Source organism: Polypterus senegalus, chromosome 1 (assembly GCF_016835505.1).
Source record: "Polypterus senegalus isolate Bchr_013 chromosome 1, ASM1683550v1, whole genome shotgun sequence".
Lineage (NCBI taxonomy): Eukaryota > Metazoa > Chordata > Cladistia > Polypteriformes > Polypteridae > Polypterus > Polypterus senegalus.
Genome location: NC_053154.1, coordinates 239,384,840 through 239,407,223, shown reverse-complemented (window position 1 = coordinate 239,407,223; position 22,384 = coordinate 239,384,840). Strand labels below are relative to the sequence as shown.

At 37.1% G+C, this 22,384-nt stretch overlaps 1 protein-coding gene across 2 annotated transcripts in view; it reads right to left on the bottom strand.

Annotated features, from left to right (window-relative positions):
• valopa (vertebrate ancient long opsin a) overlaps positions 1 to 7,463 on the bottom strand; it is a 164,664-nt gene extending 157,201 nt beyond the window's left edge. For both annotated transcript variants that reach the window (XM_039770561.1, XM_039770570.1), the window contains exons 1-2: positions 7,100 to 7,463; positions 2,779 to 2,989 (exon numbers count right to left, since the gene is read on the bottom strand). In XM_039770561.1, coding sequence (XP_039626495.1) covers positions 2,779 to 2,989; positions 7,100 to 7,463 — 575 coding nt within the window. The remainder of the gene's footprint in view (positions 1 to 2,778; positions 2,990 to 7,099) is intronic.
• Positions 7,464 to 22,384: the final 14,921 nt, after the last annotated feature.

Here is a 22,384-nt window from a genome sequence, read left to right as displayed (position 1 = left end):
GTTAAGAATATATTTACTGAAAGCTAGTATAGGAAAGGTTCACACAAAAACCATAGTCATTCTGAGATGCCTATATCAGGGTAAGAGAATTGTTTGCTGTTCATTATCTCCAATGAAGGATAGGGAATGTGCATACAACATCTCTCTCAGCGCTGGTGTTCAAGTATTTTCTGGCAATGCACCCAAAAGTCTTCTCTGCTTGGCTTGCCTTCACTCTGCTTATGTCAGTAAACTTACGGAAAGCCTATGTGGCTCTATTCACATTACATTCAAGATGTTTAAAAGCAGTTCATTTGGTAAAATTGCCAAATAAGCACTTTACGGTCATTATATACATTTTCACATAATAAATAGTCATGTGCTCTAGTCTTTACCACCACTAAGATTAGTCTGCTATTTATTGTTAAAACCTTTTGAGATCCTGGTAGAAAAGGTTCTGGTTATTTTTTCATTGGTTGCTAAATAGTGGCTTGCACAATGATTACATACTTTCAGTTCATTACTGCACACAAACTGAAGTATTTAGGCAAAATGTTTCATTGTTTGTCTTGGCTGTTCCCTCTCAAGTTCTTAGTGTTGTCATGTTTTCACATTTTTCAATGTTTATGATTGTAGGGCCTGTTTAGCAGTAATGATTTACATTAACCCATGTAAATTTATTCTACATGTACTTCTGTTTGTTCAAACTGTATCTTTGTGTATTTCTTTACTCTTTCCAAATATTAAATGATTTGCTGTCAAGGAATCCACCTAAGTCCTGATGCTCATGTAGTACCAGAAGCTTAACCGATGACTCCTGATGGATTAACTATTACCACCTACTGTGAGATGGACACCACTTCATCTGACTGTGGGTCTCATAGCTAGTTGCATGTAGCATAAGATTTTATTTAGTCCTAAACTGGCATTAATGACTAGCTCAGTGGAACATCATCTAGGAATACAAGCAAAACATGCTTTTCCACCAATAAAACTGGACTTAGTTCTTATTCAAGCTAGCAGATCTACCAAATAGCTGAATTCCTCTGCGGCCAGAAATAAAACATCAAGTGTGTCATCACAATCCACACAATGTCACAGTGGGCAAATGCAGAGCCATGAACACAACCATATGTACTGGAAATGATTAAATGAAATATATACATTAAATGAAATATAACAAAATATAAACTGAAACAATGAAATTGATGAAAGACATCTTCACTAAAAGTGATTGAAGATTACCATTCAGTGTGGCTGCCACCTCATTATGTTGGTATTATGGACAGAAGCCACATGCGCATCACTTAAATAATGTGTTTAACAACTTTGGCAGAATGTACACACACTCTCACACAAAAATATTTCACAATAGTTTAGTCTTTTTTCTTCTTTCTTCCCAAATGTTAGGGGTCCATCTTCTGCCCCCATTTATCCCTCCCTGCTGTGTACAACAAGCCCAAACCACCCCATTCTACTTGCCACGACATTCACCGTAATCCATCAGGTCCCTGCAATTTTGTCGACTTCCTCGTGTGTTTTTTATTCAGATGAACAGCTTTTCTTTCTTGTTTTTTCGGATGACCCATGTTTCACTGACAGACTAACATGCAAGGTATCTGAAGATGTTCACTTGTGGTATTTCTTCTATCTACAACTTTAATTCTTTCATACTCTCATGTATTGCACTCTATAACTTCTTTCTGGTGTTTACTCTTAATCCTTTGTTATCAAAGGCTTCCTGACAATTTCCTATTCTTTCTTGTAGTTCATTTTCTAGATCTGTTACCATGGCTAAATCATTAACAAAGACAGGTCTCCAGTTCCCAGAACTCTTCATTTGTAAATTTTTAGTGAAATGTGTCCATCACCAAAGTAAAAAGTTTAGGCTAAGTGTAGACATCTGATGTATACCTACTGTACATTGATTTCACATATGTAGTTATGTGCATTTCATTAAGTGACAGTTTGATAAGCAGACTATCTTCCACATGTCCTGTGACTACTTCCTTTCAGTGTACACATGTTGTTAGAAATCCTATACACTATCATACGTAAATAAGAGTATAAACAGAGTAAAATTGCTCATATAATTGTAAAATGAGCATCTTGGTACTGCATAACATTTTTTTAAGCTCAGTAATTCATAGAGTTGATAGGGCGATCATCTTCCTGGCCACAGCTTCAAGTGATTTGAAGGAATGAGTCTGGAGACTCTGCCTTTATATGCTGTCCTCATTGGCAGGTTGCGCAGCTGAGGCATGCTAATCTTTCTACTGCATTTTTATATCTCAGATCTCTAGTTCACACCCGATTTCTAGAGTTTAATATTCACTAAAATATGGAGGAGGAGAATGAATGCCTTCTACGTAGTTATGAATCCATATGGAGTGAAAAAAAAATAGGATTCACAAAAACACAAATCTCTCAATCACCCTCGTTACAACTTCATCTTCAGCATTTTTAGGTCTTCGTGTTAATCAATGACCAAAAAAAGGTGAAATATTAGAATTTTTAATTGCATGACTTGAATGTATTGTCTCTATTTGAAACTGTGAAGATTTCTGGATTGCATTCTAGAGGGTCCAAGACCTGATTATTCAGTCTTTGAAAATACTTTAAACAACTAATAAACACATACAAATATATTTCAAAAAGATTGTGCAATTTTAATTGTATGTGAAAAAAGAAACTTTGCAAGTTGTACAGTATCACTGTGTAAAATGAATCGGTTTCACACATTTCAAAAATTTTTCAGTCATTGATACATTTTGGAAGGCAGACAAAATGTGTTCTTACCAGTTGGGCTCACAGGTGGTGCCAATTTTACTGACAGTGTAGCTGCTCCAGCCCAGTACGGGCGGGATGGTCCAAATGAAAGAGAATGTCCAGACAAACAGAATTCCCAAAGCCGCATGTTTTCCCCGTAGCCGAATATTACCCAAAGGACGACAGATCACAAAAAATCGTTCAAAAGCAAGCACAGCCAAAGACCACAATGCAACAATCCCTGCAAGACAAGACAAGATTAACAATGTAATCTGAAGGGACAATACTAACACATTTTTGTTAACAATCTTAGGTTAGGGTGAGTTGGGGTGACGTTAAGATATCAGATAATTTTAACTACTAACCAATAACACTGCTAAGGATATTCTGTATTGTCCCTTCATTTTAAAGTTATAAACAAACAAAAATAAATCTGTGAAAAGCTATGGGCAATTACATTTTATCTTGTTTTTGTTTATTTAAATGGAAGTAATTAATATATGTAAATCTCTTACTGTCAATGAGAAAGAAATGACATTTCATTTTAATATACCCAATTACATCGACAGTATATGCATATTAATTTAGAAATAGGGTCAGCAATATATATGCAGAATATTTGTTTTCAAGAGGTTAGCAATCATTTCCATGTCATTGTGCCTGCTGCTTAAAAATAATTAAGAGGTTTATGTACAGTATGCAAAATGTTATATTCTGCAGTACTATGTGTGTGACAATTTAATTGGTTCAGAGTGTCATGTTAAAAAATAATTCTTATATAAACACACAAATTACAAAGTCTCAATTAACAATTAATAAAACAGAAATGTGTTTGCTATGTCAATAGATGAGCTATTTCATTTGCTGTAATTTTTCCTTTAAGCCTCCTATTAACTCAGAGTCACTGCCTTAGTACCATCCAGGCTTATTGGTGATGCTGTTCACTGCTTTGATAGATGAGGTGGGGCTTACAGTAATATTTTTTGAGGTAAAGGTGCAAGTATTGCACTTGGTTTATAAATACCAAAATACCGGTCTGCAATCCAAGTAATTGGAAACATGGCTACAATAAACATGAAATAACTTTTAATGTGTGATTGGTTTTGTTTCTCCATTTATTTTGCAGTAGCTGGATATTTAAATAGATAAATTGGATTTGCTGATATAACAGGACATCAGAGAAAAATTCAATGATCTAATGAGCCTTAAACTAATAATAACTGAGGTATTCAGTTAATGCCTGCTACTCTAATTATTTAACTTCATTCACTATTTACAGTCCATACATAAAGATATATTAGTTTTACTATTTATAATTAGTGATTAATACATAGCCCTCAATGAATTTCTGCTGAAAACTAATACATTTCCATTTCTGAATTTACAAAAATATTACACATAACAGTAGAATATTAAATAAAGACAAAGCCGCAAGCCATTTCCTCAAAAAACTAATAGCACAACTTTGTATTAAATAGGAAATGCACTCCAATACAGACTAACATGTTTTCTGATGGATTGCATAGTATGTTCATATACCTTACGTGTAACTTGGTTCTGATTGTCTGTGAGATTTTATTTTCCAACAAGGTTGTTCGTAATCTTTCATTCTAATCATTAATGTGTAAAATAGCATACATTAAGTAATCTTTACATTTTGAAAAGGATCTCATTTAAAGTCTGTAGATTAATATAGATAAAATCAGTAATATAAAACTGAATACAATTATATAATTCACTAGATTTACCACATCATTAGTACTAAAAGTAACACACTTGGTGGTAAATATGCATTTATGAAGATTTAAAACACTTTAAAACAAATACCATAACCAACCATTCTTGTAAATTAATAATACTACTACGTTCGACCAATAAGAATGTGACTTGGTTTATGCCTCCAACAAAGACTCTCACTTTGAACATCTTATATTTTGCTCTCCTATGACCATGACCAAGATAAAAATAATTTTAACCATAATGGATGCACATTGAATAAGTGTAGACACAAACCCAAGTTGTAGCACACAGGTAGCAGACAAAATGGTGAAAGTAGTTGTATAAACTGACTTAACAGAGTGCCAGTGCCCTACTTGCTACCAGAAGATCACTATGTGTTACTGCACCAAATCTGCCAGAGTCAGCCATTTGTCAGGGAGGATGTGAATGTATTCTTGCACCACAAAGTCCCACATGATGGAGGAGGAATACCCTGATATAGATGGTTCAGGTAGGCTCAGGTCTGGAAACTGCAGCTTATGGATGACTTTGTTTAATTGGTAATCAAACAATGGAGTTAGCTCATACACTTTGTTCATAGCAAGATTATCGACATAGAACATGCTGCACCTAGAAAGAAAACAATGCTGCCACATTAGTAAACTGAGAACAATCAATAGTGACTAGCATTAAGATTTCCTTGGAAAGGGATGAGTGTTTTCATAATACACCAAAAACACAATCCTTGTAATTACAGAACAACCAGGACTCTGCACATTTAGATCCAGGTACTGGTCCAGGTAAACTTCTTTTGGTGTGTGAAGCATGGTGCTAAATACTGCCCTAGAAAACAAATCACACAAACATTTTCAAGTCAATGCTAAAACCTCACAGAGCAAATAAATAAATTAAAAACTTTGGGGATCTGCAGCCCCACGAATGGAAGAATGGGGGGCAGCTTTTGCTGTATATTGCAGTATATGGAGGATATACCACCAATATAGGAATTTCATTGTGTTTGAGAGTAAAACAGGGGCATTTCTTGGCACAGCTAATGAGGACTCCTCATCCTCTTCACTCCTCTCTTGTGCATCAGTATAATGCTTATAGGAAACCAACAGGAAAGAAACCGCTCTGGCATAAAATTAACAGCACTGACTAGAAGAAGATGCTATTTTACAGTTAATGATTGATAAGGAAAATGGTGGCAATTCGTTTTTTCATATCAAGTCTTGAAGTTCAATAATAAATTTTTATGTAACTCCAATAAGTTGGGGTGATCAAGTGCTTTCCTAAGTAAGCATTTTTTTTTGTTTCCGTTCAACATATAAAAAGCTAAAAGTATTTAAGCCACTGATAATGCTTAATTTAACAGAATGAGTCTTGCTTCAGTAATCCTCTAGATATTGCTTTTCTGTATAAAGAACTCAGATGAACTCTTAATTCTGTAATGAGTTCCTTTAGGTCTTCAAGTGTACCCAGTTACAAAAGTGCAGATACACTGAGCCAGCAATACAACACCAACGCAATGCTTCTTTATAACTATTTTGAATGATAGCAGATGTCATTTGACATTCAACCAAACCAGAATACATTTTTACTAAGATGTAGACCAAGTTAATTTCATGCAGTCAGCCAGCTTTAAAATTTCTTTACAGTGGTGTTTTCAGATGATAACCAAATAATTATTTCCTCTATTATACATGTAAATTATTATTCAGAAAAAGGCAGGTGACAATAAAATGCCAAGTGCTAAAGCAACCACATTAGCTTTTGACAAGACAGTCCATTTCTGGAATAAACTCTTAAGAGCTTAAAGAGATCGCTGATGCTGTATTCCTCAAAAGCAAAACAAAATGAAGCTTTTTGACTTCTGCCTGCTGCAAGTATTGGCATGTGAGTGGAGCTTTGCTTGAAGTGCTTACCATGAAGGGTGTTATAGGACAGGTAGATTAATGAGGACTAGTGTGGGGGTTACTGTTCAAAAGACAAGAATTTTCAGAAACTACTATTAGTTCCAATGTTAGACATCGAAATCATGTTCTGCATGTTAAGTAAAAAGATCGGTTTTTTTTCAGAGTCTGTACAGTATTTTGTGTAAGAATAAGAGGTAAGCACCACTGAGCCACACCGGGGTCTTATGAAAGTCGCTTCATTTGCTGTAAACAACTATATAACAATGACAGGTATATGGTAAAAACAATGTTTCACTTTATTTGTTATACCCATATAATTATGCTAACAATCTTCCAAAAATCGAATCAAAATCAAAATATTTTGAATGTAATTATGTCTCAAACACATGTACATTCACACTAGCAATATTTATAAATCGTTGTATGTATCTTATCTTTAAAGAAACATGCCTGATACCTGCGTCGATTATCTCTGCATTAACTACTAACCAAATTAAAGCCTCAGCATTCGTGATCGAATTGGTAATTTCTGACTTGCACAGACACACGTTTTCTTTACTGCTTTCTTCAGAATGAGAACACGATCTTTTGTTTGTTTCTGAACAGCGATAAGGCTGACATCTGCAGTTTATTCTACACAGGTGCACCCCGTCCGCAGTGAACCACAAACGCGACCACAGGTAAGAAACTGCGGTCCCTGAAAAGTCTGCACTTACCGAAGAATGTCACCGCGAATCCTTCCATGACACAAGCCCAAGCTCCCATGAAGAAATACCCTTTAATATTGGTGAGGAAACTAATAGTTCCGCCAATCAGAGACACGAGAAAATCCGCTAAAGATAAATTGAGAATGATGTAATTCAAAGGCTGCCTCAGCTGCTTGAACTTAAAAGTTACTAGCATGACGGTGAAATTTTCAGACAAGGACAGAACAGTAATGACGAACATCAGCGCTGCCAAAAACTTAAAGTTCCAGGGTTCAATGGACTCCACGGGACCATTAAATGGGTCTACAGGTCTGAAGATCTCGGCAGCCTCGGTGTACAAGACACCGTTCACGGACCCTTTAAATGTATCCATCGTTGTTGTTTATTTTTAATGCTGTAGAAATGGCACAAAAAGGCACAAATTTAATTCGGAAGTTTTATATGTATATTGCAGTATAATATCGCAAAGGTGTCACATCCTGTGAAGGCTAGCGCGCAAATTTAAAATCTTAAGTAGAAAAAATAAAGCCAAACAAAAAAAAACGTTAAAAAAAACTTTTCCCCTCTGTTACAAAAGTGTCTCCAGACATGCAGTTATTAGTGCCCATAATAAAAACACTAACAACAGTAGTAATAGCAGTACTAATGTCCGATTAAACGCTTTCTTCAATTAGTTAAAACTCCTTCCTTTGCCACATAACTATCCCAGCAGTCCGTCTTTCTCTAGCCAATAATCTCGAGAGACAAAAAACGTTACTTTCCCTGAGCAGTGTTTCCTTGTATGCCGTATACATTCAGACGAAATGAATCAACAAAACGCGTGCAGTACGTATGCAACATCGTCTCCAGTGACTCTTTCCAAGTTAGCTAGCCGAATGCAGCTGTGATGGGTTTACTCACGTGGATTCCCTTATATATCAATGTAACGGAGCGCCTGATACTCCAGCCCACAAAGCAAAAAGAACAGCAGAGCCGTCATTCTTCGCAACTCACTGCACGAGATTGTATGCCTCTTCATTGACACGCACCTGAACCATGCAACAGTGCGGCGCACACTGCGGACTACTGGGAGAACATTTAACAGGCTAGGACTGGGAACAGTGGTGGTCCCTGATAAGCACCCCTTCTGCCAGGTTTTACTCGTCTGGGGTCTTACCAGGCAAGACAAGATGAATTTAGTGATTTGTTTTCTCCAAATTAAGTAGATAGATAGATAGATAGATAGATAGATAGATAGATAGATAGATAGATAGATAGATAGATAGATAGATAGATAGATAGAAAAGACACTATAAGATAGATAGATAGATAGATAGATAGATAGATAGATAGATAGATAGATAGATAGATAGATAGATAGATAGTGGTTGAGAACAGGTGTTCAGAATTATATTATTCAAAGACACAAGTACACCTTTTGCAAAGCTAAAAAATGCAAAAAAATAAATAAATAAATATAGGCAGTTTTCTTCAGTGACTTCCCTCTTCTTTATCATTTACATGACAATGGACACATTTAAAAATTAAATTATCAGTCTGAAGTTTTGTGTAATGTTAGGAAAAAATGATGTATAGTATAAAACAAATATAACTGCAAAATAAACAATGAATGAAATGGTGAAATGCTCGGAAATTGAACATTGCTTATTGTAATATTGTAATAATGGTGTCTTTCCATTAATGTTATTGTCATTTTAAAATGACATCTTGCCAGATTGGTCTTGCTACAGACATCAAATGATCATCATTATAATAACAAATAATTTGTTATCATATAATATAAATTACACTGTTATGATATAAATCACTACGAGGTCAGAATGCAGCTTTTCTACACCTATTGCTTCTTTTTAAAGTAGTCTTAAAAATTGCGTTTGAACGTTTGTTTAAAACTATTTAACATTTTTAAATGTAAGTGTTTAAATGTGCACTAGTTTCTGGGGAGCTAGCTATCTGTTAATCCCTCATGGTTTCTCTTCGTCTTTTCTGATTCTAGAGTCAGCACTACACTGTACAAGTGTACATTACTTTATCATTTTGTTGCAATGGGAACAGAGGTCACTGTGAGCTTAAAATTATGATTGATAACCAGAATGTGATTTACTTTAAATACATTTTACAGATACAGAAATAGAGTAATTATCAATGGAGTATTTTACATTTTGAAAAAATTTATACCTTTATTTAGGAAAAAATGTTTTTTTAGATTCAAAAATAATAAAGGGTTTACCTCAATGTTGACTCTAATTACTGCAATCTCTGCTGTGCCCTGCATCTCATCTTTAAATCGCATGTTAATAATCAAGTTGAGAAATCATGCAGAGCTCACTGACCTTCAAATAATGAACAGCTAAACAATCTCAAACTCAAAGCTTACCTTTTTCATTATCTTTGGAGTCCAGATGCATGTTTGCTATAGTTTAGTTTTTTTTGTCTTGCTGTATCTATGCTAGTGATCATTTGGTTTTTAACTTTGTTGTCCTTTTTATTGCCTTTCATACTGTATGTACAACTCTTTGGCTAACACAATGGGATTCATAAATAAAATTTGTTTTGCTTTTGTTTTGATCTCAAATAAAACATCGGCTATAAGAGAATTTATTGAAAGCAAGCGGGAACCATAGAAAATACTAAAAACAGTATGGGAAAAGGAATATGAGTAAGGTGAAAAAATATTTTTACAGCCCTAGAATTTATCTCTCATATCACTATCCAGCTCACCTCTGTATTGCATCACTCTGTAGTCAAAGCCAATTTCTTGGTGCTTTATAAATGCTTAGCTATTTATTATGCATACATTTTTTTATAATTGGAGCATAAACAGGTTAAGTGACCTGCTCAGGGTCAAGTGTATTAGTGGTGAGGATTGGCCCGCTAGTCTTGTGGTTTACAATCCTGTGCTAAGTCGCTGGGTCACACTCCTTAGAATTGTGCTATAGAAAGACAATTACTGCCTAACCTTTGAAAAATCAGTATATATATATTTCAGAGGTCTGTGAGCCAGTTAGGACTTTTATGTGACAAAGAACAAACATCATGCAGGGAATTTTAAAACTGACATGCTCATTAAACCCAAAAAGGCCAGTGACATAGACCAGTTCTGTAAACTATAGGGCAGTAACTGTGTAAATTATAGATTTATAGTGTCAATGATTGTCACATCCACAGAGTACAATGAACGTCTTACTTGCTGTGTTAATCAACATGCAACACATCACCACTTTCCGACACTAAGATTAGTGTGTATAGCAACTTATCTTGAAACTTCTGTCATCCTTACCTGAAAGATCTCAGACCAGTGTCTACCATTAAGAGAAATATTCCTTTTTTTTAATCATACTAGAACTCTGAGGAAATTGAATTTGACATATAAATGCTTTGTATAATTGTAATATGGAGCTAGAAATGTTCTGATAACATAAAGCATATACATAGACATATAAAGAATAAACTTATTAACCAGTGCAGACAGAAGAAAATATCTACACACCACATCCTTAAATATAAATATTGTAATTTTAAGACATTATAATTTAATTCGATTTATGATTATTAAATTTACTTTGTCTTGTGGCACACTGTTGCCACCTGAGATATAATATTTTATACTTTATCTTTGGAATGACGAAACACGAGGTGTATAGTACATATTTATTTTCTTATACAAGTTTTGAGTTTTTAATTTAGAAATTTCAGAATCGGGGCAGCACAGTGAGGCAGTGGAAGTGCTGCTGCCTCACAGTAAGGGGGCCAGGGTTTGCATCCCAGGTCCTCTCTGCATGGAGTTTGCATGTCCTCCCTTTGTCTGTGTTGGTTTTCTCATGATAGATAGATAGATAGATAGATAGATAGATAGATAGATAGATAGATAGATAGATAGATAGATAGATAGATAGATAGATAGATACTTTATTAATCCCAAGGGGAAATTCACATAATCCAGCAGCAGTATACTGATACAAAAAAAAATATATTAAATTAAATAGAAATAAAAATGCATGTAAAAGCAGACAATAACTTTGAGTAATGTTAGCATTTACTCCCCCGGGCGGAATTGAAGAGTCGCATAGTGTGGGGGAGGAACGATCTCCTCAGTCTGTCAGTGGAGCAGGACAGTGACAAAAGTCTGAGTGCAGCATGTTATTGCAGATGTTGAAGGACGCCAACCTTCTAAGAAAATATAGTCGGCTCTGACCTTTCTTGCACAGAGCATCAGTATTGGCAGTCCAGTCCAATTTCTCATCCAGCTGCACTCCCAGATATTTATAGGTCTGCACCCTCTGCACACAGTCACCTCTGATGATCACAGGGTCCATGAGGGGCCTGGGCCTCCTAAAATCCACCATCAGCTCCTTGGTCTTGCTGGTGTTAAGGTGTAAGTGGTTTGAGTCGCACCATTTAACAAAGTCTTTGATTAGTTTCCTGTACTCCTCCTCCTGCCCACTCCTGATGCAGCCCACAATAGCAGTGTCATCATTGAACTTTTGTACGTGGCAGGACTCTGAGTCATATTGGAAGTCAGATGTATATAGGCTGAACAGGAGAACTGGAGAAAGTACAGTCCCCTGCGGCGCTCCTGTGTTGCTGACCACAATGTCAGACCTGCAGTTCCCAACACGCACATATTGAGGTCTGTCTGTAAGATAGTCCACGATCCATGCCACCAGGTGTGAATCTACTCCCATCTCAGTCAGCTTGTCTCTAAGGAGCAGAGGTTGGATGGTGTTGAAGGTGCTAGAGAAGTCCAAAAACATAATTCTTACAGCACCACTGCCTCTGTCCAAGTGGGAGAGGGATCGGTGTAGCATATAAATGATTGCATCCTCCGCTCCCACCTTCTTCTGGTATGCGAACTGCAGAGGGTCGAGGGCGTGGCGGACCTGTGGTCTCAGGTGATGAAGCAGCAGCCGCTCCATGGTCTTCATCACTTGTGACGTCAGAGCAACAGGCTGGAACTTATTCAGCTCACTAAGACATGCTCTGTGTGCTCTGGTTTCCTCTCACAGTCTAAAGACATACAGGTTAGGTGGATTGGTGATGCTAAATTGGCCCGTGTGTGTGTGTGTGTGTGTATGAGCTGGTCCAGCATTAGACTGGCACCCTGTTCAAGGTTTGTTCCTGCCTTGAGCCCTATGCTAGCTGTAATAGGCTCCAGCAGACCCCCGTGCCCCTGTTCAGAATTAAGCAAGTTAGAAAATAACTGACTGAATTTCAGGATTATATCATGATTAATGGCCTTTCATAATTAACTAATGAATTGTCACTTGTTTAATTTGGACAATAAATCAATCAGGTTTTTTTTTTGTATATAATATCTTTCATGTCCAATGTGACTCCCTTTCATTGTTAGCATCATCTAAAACAAGAAATATAGAGTATTTTTCCATGTGTCAGATAGATCTGTATCAGTTTCACAAGATGATAAGTAATCACCAACTTTGGCATCTTTAAAAGGCACAGATTACACTACACCACGGCTTTTGTTGCTGTTTGCATATACGCCAAGTAACGTTCGAGCCCTGTGACTAACCAACTACTTTGCTTTCCAGGTGCTTCCTGATAAATAGGTTTGTATATCTTTGCAGGTTATTTACAGTTTACTCAACACATGGGTAACAATTGTAAATGAAGTATCATTTAGTCATGCTTTACTCACGTTTTTAATGTGTGTGCTATAACAGGCACAAAGGTATTTGACAGAGCTGCTTTATCAGCTCATAGGAAAATTTTACTCTTCAAAGGTTGATATTTGATGGCTCATGAGACTTAAAATAGATTCTCATTTATGTTTCATTTAGGAATGAGCTTGGTCACAGATGTCTCTCCTAAAATTTCACTTTCAAATTGTAAAAAAAATATCAAGACACTACTTGAAAATTCTAGGCCCCTTGTGTGACTTTTCTGAGATCTCTGAAGAAACTCAACAGGAGACACTTGTGAGACTAGTGGGGTTATTTTTTCTCAAAGTTAAAAATCTGAGAAGCATGAGACAAAAGAACATGTCTCCATTTTATTTGTTGTCTGATGCCATTTTTGTCCAGGAGAAACCAAAAACATATTAGGGAGATCTCTTTTTTGATTTTTCTGTCCTGTGGGGCTTTCTGTACACCAGTGGCTGGCAAACTTAGCTCTGGGGACCCCGTGTGGCTGCATGTAATATAAAATGTACTATTTTAATGTACTGTTATAATATACTATTGTGTTCCAACAAGATTCAAAATCAGCAAGTCATTTTTCCACTGATTGGGCTCATTTAACTAGTTTGTCTTTTTTCTTTTCTCTTACTCCACATTCAGAAACTCACAGCAGTGTGATGTTTACATATATTATATGTAAATATTTAAATATTTAACTCTTTTTTGTTGTTTTTCAATTAAAATATGTTTTTCTGTGTAGTTTGCTCCCTCATTTGTATCATAATAATGATAATTAACAATAAGCAGGGCAGACACCGGGGCAGCATCACTGAAATGCTCAAAGGCTGCAGGTACTGATGATGAACATTTTAAAAACAAAGGTAGAAAAATACTAAATTATCTCCATGAAACTTATATGAGTGCTGGATGTATTCCAATAAAGATTTACCAAAGTTAGCTTTGTAATTTCTGCATTAGCCTTATAACAGACAAACTGGAAAATAACAGCTTGCCCAATTATAGCAAAAAGTCCAAATAAAAAAAGAAGTTGGTTGAAACAAAAACCTGTATCCTCATGGGGTCTTCAGGACTGAGTGTGAGGACCACCACTGTACACAGACGTGTGAAAAAAAATATATTAATGGAAAATGCAACTATTTGAATAACAAGCATTTCACTTTACATTGCAAAAACACTTAACGTTTCATTTTTGCATTCTGGAAATCTTCACGGCAACAATTAAAGTATATCCAATAAAATCAATGCTTTAATATATACTTTTTTAAAATTAAATCAAATACATAAGTGTGCAATACTGGACATTTTTCTGTTTCTTACACATTGTGGCATGCGGCTGGGGGTTGAGCTCACCCGGGACGTCCAGGAGGACTGGAGGAGGGCTTGTGCCTTCTCCAGTCCACGAGGGGTGACCGCACTGGTTATGTTGGGGGCCATGGGTAGAGGGCATCGAAGCCCAACCCTGTAGGGGTCTGTGGCCGCCGCCAGGCGGTGCCCCAGTGCCTGAAGAACCCTGGACCTCAGCACTTCCACCACACGGGGGTGTGTCCGCGGGGGATTGCCGGGAAAGCAGCTGGAGCCCATCCGGGCTGCTATTTAAGGGGCCGCCTCCCTTCATTCAGCGGCAAGAGTCGGGGGGAAAGAGGACGGAGCTCGAGAGAGGAGTGGAGGCAGCCAGAAGGAAGGCAATTTGTGACTGTGAGGCCTGGACTTAGGGGGATCAGTGCTGGAGGCACTGGGTGTGCACTGAAATATTTGTAAATATTTTATATAATAAATATGAGTGTGTTGGGTGCAAAACCGTTGTCCGCCTGTCTGTGTCCGGGTCCAGTTCCACAACATTTATAATCAGTATCTTCTCTTTATATTAAATACTAAGAGTTGTGTGTGTCTGTCACACAGTTACTCACAAACAACTGGCACTAGAACCTCGATCTTGGTCTTATTTGAGAGCTCATGCCATGATGTGGACTGGTAAAGCAAAAAACGTGGTTATCAGCAAAGTCAACAAAGTCATTGAGATTTGCATCTTTTCTGTAAACTGCATTAGAAAATGGAGCCAACTAGGAAATGCCAAACAAACTAACAAATCTATGTTTGTGATGTAGGAAGAGAAGAGGAGTACCTGGAGACAATGACACATGCAAAACATTGCAGCTTCCTGGCATTGTGACCAGGCATGGGATTTAAACTCAACACACTGGATATGGGAGGTAGTATTGTTATCCACTGGATCACTGAGCTGTCCTACTTTTATTTAATCCTGAATAATATTAATACACATTAAGCCTGGGTTCTATTCCTGGTCACTGTTTCCCTATTGCCACCTGGGCTTCCTCCTATACCCCAAAAGCAAAATTGTTAAATAATTCAAAATTGCCAGCAGCATGACTGAGTATGCTTGTATACTGCAATGGACTAGCAGCCCTCACTTGTGCTCGGTTGTACTAGAACAGGCAATGACTCCTTGTGACCAAGCAATTCAACAAACTGGGTTAGAAAGAAGACAGAGGAATCAATAAATGATGTTAATTGAGCTTTATGCACTAAACTGCCTTTTTAATCTGTGCTTGACATCTGAGCCTGCTTTCTGAGAAGAGCACTATAAAAGAAAAAATAAAATGAATCACTCATTTCCATGCTTTTACTGCACTCACTTAATCCAATTAAGGTTTCAGGCTTAATGAGTCAATCACATCAGCATTGGGTGCTGGTATAAGCCAACAGTGACAAGGTCTGTTGGACATATTCATAGACACACTACTACTACTTGCTGCTTTAAGTAAGATTTCTAGGGACTCCATAATCTGGCAAAGTTGTGGATAGATGGATGTCACAGATTTATCTGATTCTCAGAGATACACATATTTTTCTAACTGCAATGGAAGAAGAGGCCAAATATTTTAAAAGCTTTTCATTTTTGAAGGAGAAAGACATAAGGCTGCTGAAAGGATCTCTGAGCTGTAAAACGGTAGGAAAGCTAGTTTAGTAGTGGTGAGGAGTCTGAGAAGTAGAAAAAAAAAGTGAGATGTAGGGAACTCATGCTCAGACTCTTGCAGAGATGAAACAAAAGTTCTTGAAAAGCCTGAGAAACCAGTAGGGCAGATACACAGCATGAAGTGCTGTCAGCCACAGAAAACAACATTCGATGAGGAGTTGACTAAGAAATGAGATTAGGTGTGCAGCAGAACTGGCAAGATAAATGCAAAATAAAATGAAAATAAAATAAATGAATAAAAAGATTTTGTGAAGACTTAACTTCCTGAATACATATAGTAAGTGACATATTAAAAAACACATCATTTTTGGGTATAGAATTCTTTTATCCTGGCTGTTCATGAATCTGAACTAAAAGGTATTTTATGACTGAATTGTACCAAGTCAAACGTTAAAAGTGAATACACTTGAAACAGAAAATTTTCAGTAATGAATTCTGTAAATCTGGACAAGAGGACTACATTTTTTAAATATGGTATTCCTAACACATTAGTTTCTGTGACATTAGAGATCCTTATATACTGAGTACAACCGAGAAGGAATCCATGTGGGATTTAGGAAATCTATAAAGTAATCAATCACTACTCTGGCAAGCATTCCAGTGTAAATTATGCTCTGCCTTTTGTTAAACAATTCTTAGATTTTATTGCTGTTGAAATAATTTCTCTTGCAGATAGGGCTGCAACGATTAGTCGATGTAATTTGAGACTTACTGTACTGTTCAGGTACCCATTTCCTTTATTTAATACACGGCTTGTACGCTATTTTTTGTTCGTTTATCACGATTAAAGATATTTATTGATTCCCTTCTTTAGCTGACTGCCTGCTCATATAAGGCGCTCCGCTGGAGCAATAAAAGGAGCTCACTCTTGAGAATGCAACGTATAGTTGTCCAGGAGAAAAGCAATCTTGCCTGAAATCAATGGCAACCTTTTGTTGGGTCTGTCCCTGAGACTTCTTACTTCTCATCGCGAAGCAGAGCCTTACTGGAAATTGGAAGCATTTGAATTGAAATGGGAGATTAGAGGGTGTAACGGGGATGTGAGGAATACATTGAGTGTGGAGAAACTCTAGAGACAGCGTGTGTAATAACTTGTGGATTTTTCTGTGAGTATTTGGTGGCAGCGTGACAAAGTTGCTTCCGCAAGACCGCGTTAGCTGCGGAGCTCAGCTCAGAGCGAAATGAGGTGAATGGGAGGGGAGATGATGACGTCACTCCCCCACCCGCCTCAACTGTCAATCCCCCCACAAACACAGTCTCTCGGAATTTGCATAAGCACAGCCCTTCACCAGCAATTTTAACTTAGTTACAAAGTGATCAAAACTCTCGTTTATACCCTGCGTCCTCTCATTAAACTTGTATCCCGCATTAGTCGTGGGCATGACAAATGCCAGCAGCAGCCTGTCTATGAACTTAATTTAAACTTTAGGTTTACACCGTGCTTTGTTTCCAAAGTAGCTGCAGTCATGAATATGCTTGTATGCGTCACTGTGCATGACAAACGGCAGCGGGAGCGTGTCTATAAACTTAATTTAAACTTACGGTTTACACCGTGCTTTGTTTCCGCAGTAGCTGCACTTATGAATACGTGTATGTGTCACTCTCTCGCTTCTTATTGTTTCGCTGCCTTCTCAATTGTATAATGTATGTTTTCTTCAGCGCTTTTTGGAGCTTTTCCTTGTTTTCTACGTACTGCGCTCACAGTCAGTTCATGCGATTACGTGGGAGGCGTGATGATGTCACACGAAACTCCGCCCCCCCACGGCCATCAAGCTGAACTCCATTACAGTATATGGAGAAAAATAGGTTCCAGTTATGACCATTACGCGTAGAATTTCGAAATGAAACCTGCCCAACTTTTGTAAGTAAGCTGTAAGGAATGAGCCTGCCAAATTTCAGCCTTCCACCTACACGGGAAGTTGGAGAATTAATGATGAGTGATTAATGAGTGAGTGAGTGAGTCAGTGAGGGCTTTGCCTTTTATTAGTATAGATGATGTGATAAACTATAACACTTTTCTTTCAAAGTGTGATGATTAAAACATCTTTCTCTGTCTGCAAAATCATTCTTATGTATTCCTGCTACCTCCACTCCCACTGAGCGTCTCTTCTCAACATTGTCTCAAAGAAGAGAGCCAGCCTTACACCAGAGCATGTCAAAATGCTCACGTTCCTGCACTGCAATCAGGAATATATGAACTGAATCTTTTATAAACTGTACATTATTGTTTTATTTTATTTGAATTGAAGCTTTATTTAAACTTTTGGACTTTAAGACAGTGGCCATTTTTTGGTTAAGTTAATGTGGTTAAGTTAATGTGCACTTTAGTTTGTATTGTTTAATGTATTTCTTTTTTATTGTGATGGTCACACTAATATAAAACATCTGATTATTTTCAAATTCATATGTTTCACTGGTTGTTATTTTAATTTGATTATTATTAATTTTAATCGTGTTAATGTAGAGACATCAGGGTGACATTTACAGTTGGACAGACATGTGCAGATGAGGTAAAACATGCACTGGAGCCCAGAACAGGATGTGCAACTACAAGTCGCAGGCATCAAAATAGTCAGGCATGAAATAATTGTGACTATTCAACTAATCAAAAAAAATGAAGGATTAGTCGACTACCAAAATAATCATTAGTTGCAGCCCTAATTGCAGACCAGTTGTATAATTGCATATTTATTCAATAAATACAGTACATGTTCATTCCCTTTCAAAACTAACGCTTAACCGGTAAAGGTTTACAAGTGTATGGTAGTCCTCCAAGGTCCTCAGGATGTCCCAGGGGACCTACATTGTAGCAGCATTTTCTAAAACTGTTTGTCTATGATGCAGCCTACCTTTGTAGCATCATATGCGAGGCAGGTGCAAACCCTGTATACGATGCTAGCCTATTGCAAAGTACACTCACTCACTAAATCACTTACTCAATTTAAAATTTTTAGTTTAATCTAGCAATTGTGACTTTGGAATGAAGGAGGAAACAGAAACATACAAACCCCGTGTAGTGAGGGCCAAGCCTGTGACTGGAATGAAGGATTTTGTAGCTGAGCAGTGCCCATAAGCACTGCACCACTAAAATATTTCAGTCATTATGTTTGGTTGTCCTCCCTGTGTGGAGTTTGCTTGTTCTCCTCGTGTCTGTGTGTTTCCTTCGGGGGCTCCAGTTTCCACCCATAGTCCAAGGACATGCAGGTGAAGTGAATTGACAATGCTAAATTGGCCCGTGTGTTTATGTGTGTGTTCACCCTATGATGGACTGGCGCCCTTTGCAGGGTTTGCTCCTGATTTGCCTTCTATGCTTCCTAGGCCTAGCTCCAGCACTCCTCGTGACCCTGGTCTGGATTAAGTGGGTTAGAAAATGACATACTCAACATTTGAGTCTTTGATGCTGATCTGTCACAGGACATGTATATACACAGACAAACAGTTGTTCATACTAGGCCAGTTGAACCTGAGCCCTTGCTGCTGAGAGGTGCCTGAAGCAACTGAATGAAGTATGAGATCAGAAATGGACATACAATAAATGCAATACTGTGAAAATATGAACATCTTTTGGTTTTCATTATTTTTAACAATAGTATTACAAATTGCCTCTAAATTAGTAAAGGCAAAAACATATTAAACATGGTTGATTTTATTAATTTGGTATGATCCTGATAAGGTCAGTATGGGTTTTCCCAATATTTTACTGGATAATATTACTCATACATGCTTGCTTTTTTCATAACCACTTATTCCAGGTGAGGGTCACTGGGGAACTGGAGGAGCTTTGACTGCAGTGAACCAAACAAAACTGAACAGGATGCCAGTCCATTGCAGGACTCATCCGGGCTCATTTAACCAAATACTCACATCTAGCACCAAAATACCCAGAGTAAAACCCATCCCAAAACAATGAGATTGTGCAGACTCCAAATGGGCATTGACTGGACATGTGATTCAAACCTAGAATGATGAACGTGTCAGGCAGCTTCATTGACTACTTTGATATTATTCTAACCCTCATTGTACTACACATACCCCATAGACTTGCTGTTTCCATTAAACCAAAAGACTCAGAATTCTTGCAATACTTGATTGCAACAAGCAGGTTCAGAAAACGTATAATAAGATGTATTGCTGACCAAATGGGTATCTTCTCGAGCAGAGCCCAGAAATTAAATAAAGTCAAACAAGCAGAAGTAAATAAAATAAAGGAGCTGTTTATAACACAATCATTTATTAAAGAAGGGTAAATGACAATGGAAGTACAGAACAAACAGCAGTAGAGATTGTAATAAAAGAAAAAATGTGCAACAAATATATGTATGCTCTCGAAAATCTCCATATTCTCATTGTTGCCTGATAGCACAAATGACACACTGAATAGATAGAACTTTACTTTAAATATTTGTATTGTGAAGGCAAACCTAAACAATGCACTTGCACTAAGCTAAAGCTAGAGCTAAAGTAATTGAACTTCATGAGTAAGTGTTATAATTAGTATTACCTGTGTCACTGCAAGACATGTTAATAAATACAATTATAGTTAAGTTTCCAGTTACTGCACATATGACCCTGATAACTGATAATCTTAAAGAAGAGGAACAGAGCCAGCACTGCCAGGCGATAAGGGATCATTGATTTGGGCCAACACACTGTGCTGGAGAAGCCATGCAAAAGTATACTATTTACATGTCATTTTTTTTCTTTTTCATTTTTACTTCACAGTCATTTTTCTGTCTCCTTGATTCTGGCACATGGTAAAGGACCATAAATGCTCACACACCACTAAATCCTCAGGTTTTAAGACTACTCTACAGGTATGTGTACAGACAACTTCATCGGTATACTTGTACATGCACACTGAAAAGGAAAGGCAATGTTTCAGCTATTTAGCCTTCATTAGGTATGTAACTGAAGAGGAAAGAACAAGAGAGGAAGAAGGGAACAAAGCCTGGGCAGATGAAAGCAAGGAACAGTGAGTGCATGTTTGAAAAACTGCCATTAGAGAAGATAAAAGTAGTCAGTAGGTCATTCAGAATTGGGCAAATATGTGATCCCAGCCTGAGTAGGAGTCACTTTCTGTTTTTCTTTACAAAGTACTGGGGGGTTCTGTCCCCTGCTCGCTTCCCTCGCCAACCCCCGTGTAGACCCTACGCACTAGTCACTTCCCAGATCTGCCACTTGCGAAGAATCACACTGTCTTTTGGATAAACACGAATATCAACTCTGTCTTTGATATCTCAGTCTTGCTAAGCAATTATCGCTGACAATTCACCACATGTTGGTTTATTATATACTAGCAGAATACCCGCGCTTCGCAGCGGAGAAGTAGTGTGTTAAAGAAGTTATGAAAAAGAAAAGGAAACATTTTAAAAATAACGTAAGATGATTGTTAATGTAATTGTTTTGTCACTGATATGAGTGTTGCTGTCATATATATAGACACAGACACACACACATACATATATACAGTATATATACATATACATATATATGCATATATATACATATACATATATATATACATATACACATACTGTATATACATATGCATATATAGCAAAATACCCGCGCTTTGCAGCAGAGAAGTAGTGTGTTAAAGAAGTAATGAAAAAGAAAAGGAAACATTTTAATAATAATGTAACATGATTGACAATGTAATTGTTTTGTCATTGTCATGAGTGTTGCTGGCATATATATATATATATATATATATATATATATATATATATATACACACATATCTATATATATACAGACACACATTTACATACACCTATATGTATCTATCTATATATGTATATGTATATCTATATCTATCTTATATATCTATCTACATGTATATATCCATCTATCTATATAATCTATATATCTATATCTATCTATCTATATATGTATATCTAGATCTATATATATATATATATATGTATATATATCTATATATATCTATTTATATATATATATATATATCTATATATCTATATATCTATACTAATAAAAGGCAAAGCCCTCACTCACTCACTCACTCACTCACTCACTCACTGACTCATCACTAATTCTCCAACTTCCCGTGTGGGTGGAAGGCTGAAATTTGGCAGGTTCATTCCTTACAGCTTCCTTACAAAAGTTGGGCAGGTTTTATATCGAAATTCTACGCGTAATGGTCATAACTGGAAGCAGTTTTCTCCATTTACTGTAATGGAGATGAGCTTCAACGCCGGGGCGGAGTTTCGTGTGACATCATCACGCCTCCCACGTAATCACGCAGTACATAGAAAACCAGGAAGACCTGAAAAAAGCGCTGAAGAAAACATGCATTATATAATTGAGAAGGCAGCGAAACAATAAGAAGCGAAGCGAGTGACATATACAACCATATTCATGAGTTCTGCTACTTCGAAACAAAGCACGATGTAAACCTACACTTTAAAGTAAGTTCATAGACAGGCTGCCGCTGGCGTTTGTAATTTAGTGCCTGCCCATATAAGGCCGTCCGTCAGCGGCAATCCAATAGCAAACTGCCATGGGTAAATATTCACGGGTGAAGGACTGTGCTTATGGAGAGGAAGATGAGATGGTCAGGGTGGTGTTTGACACAAACTCAGCGAAACTGCGAGAGAAAGTTTTAAGTGCCAGGACTAAGGT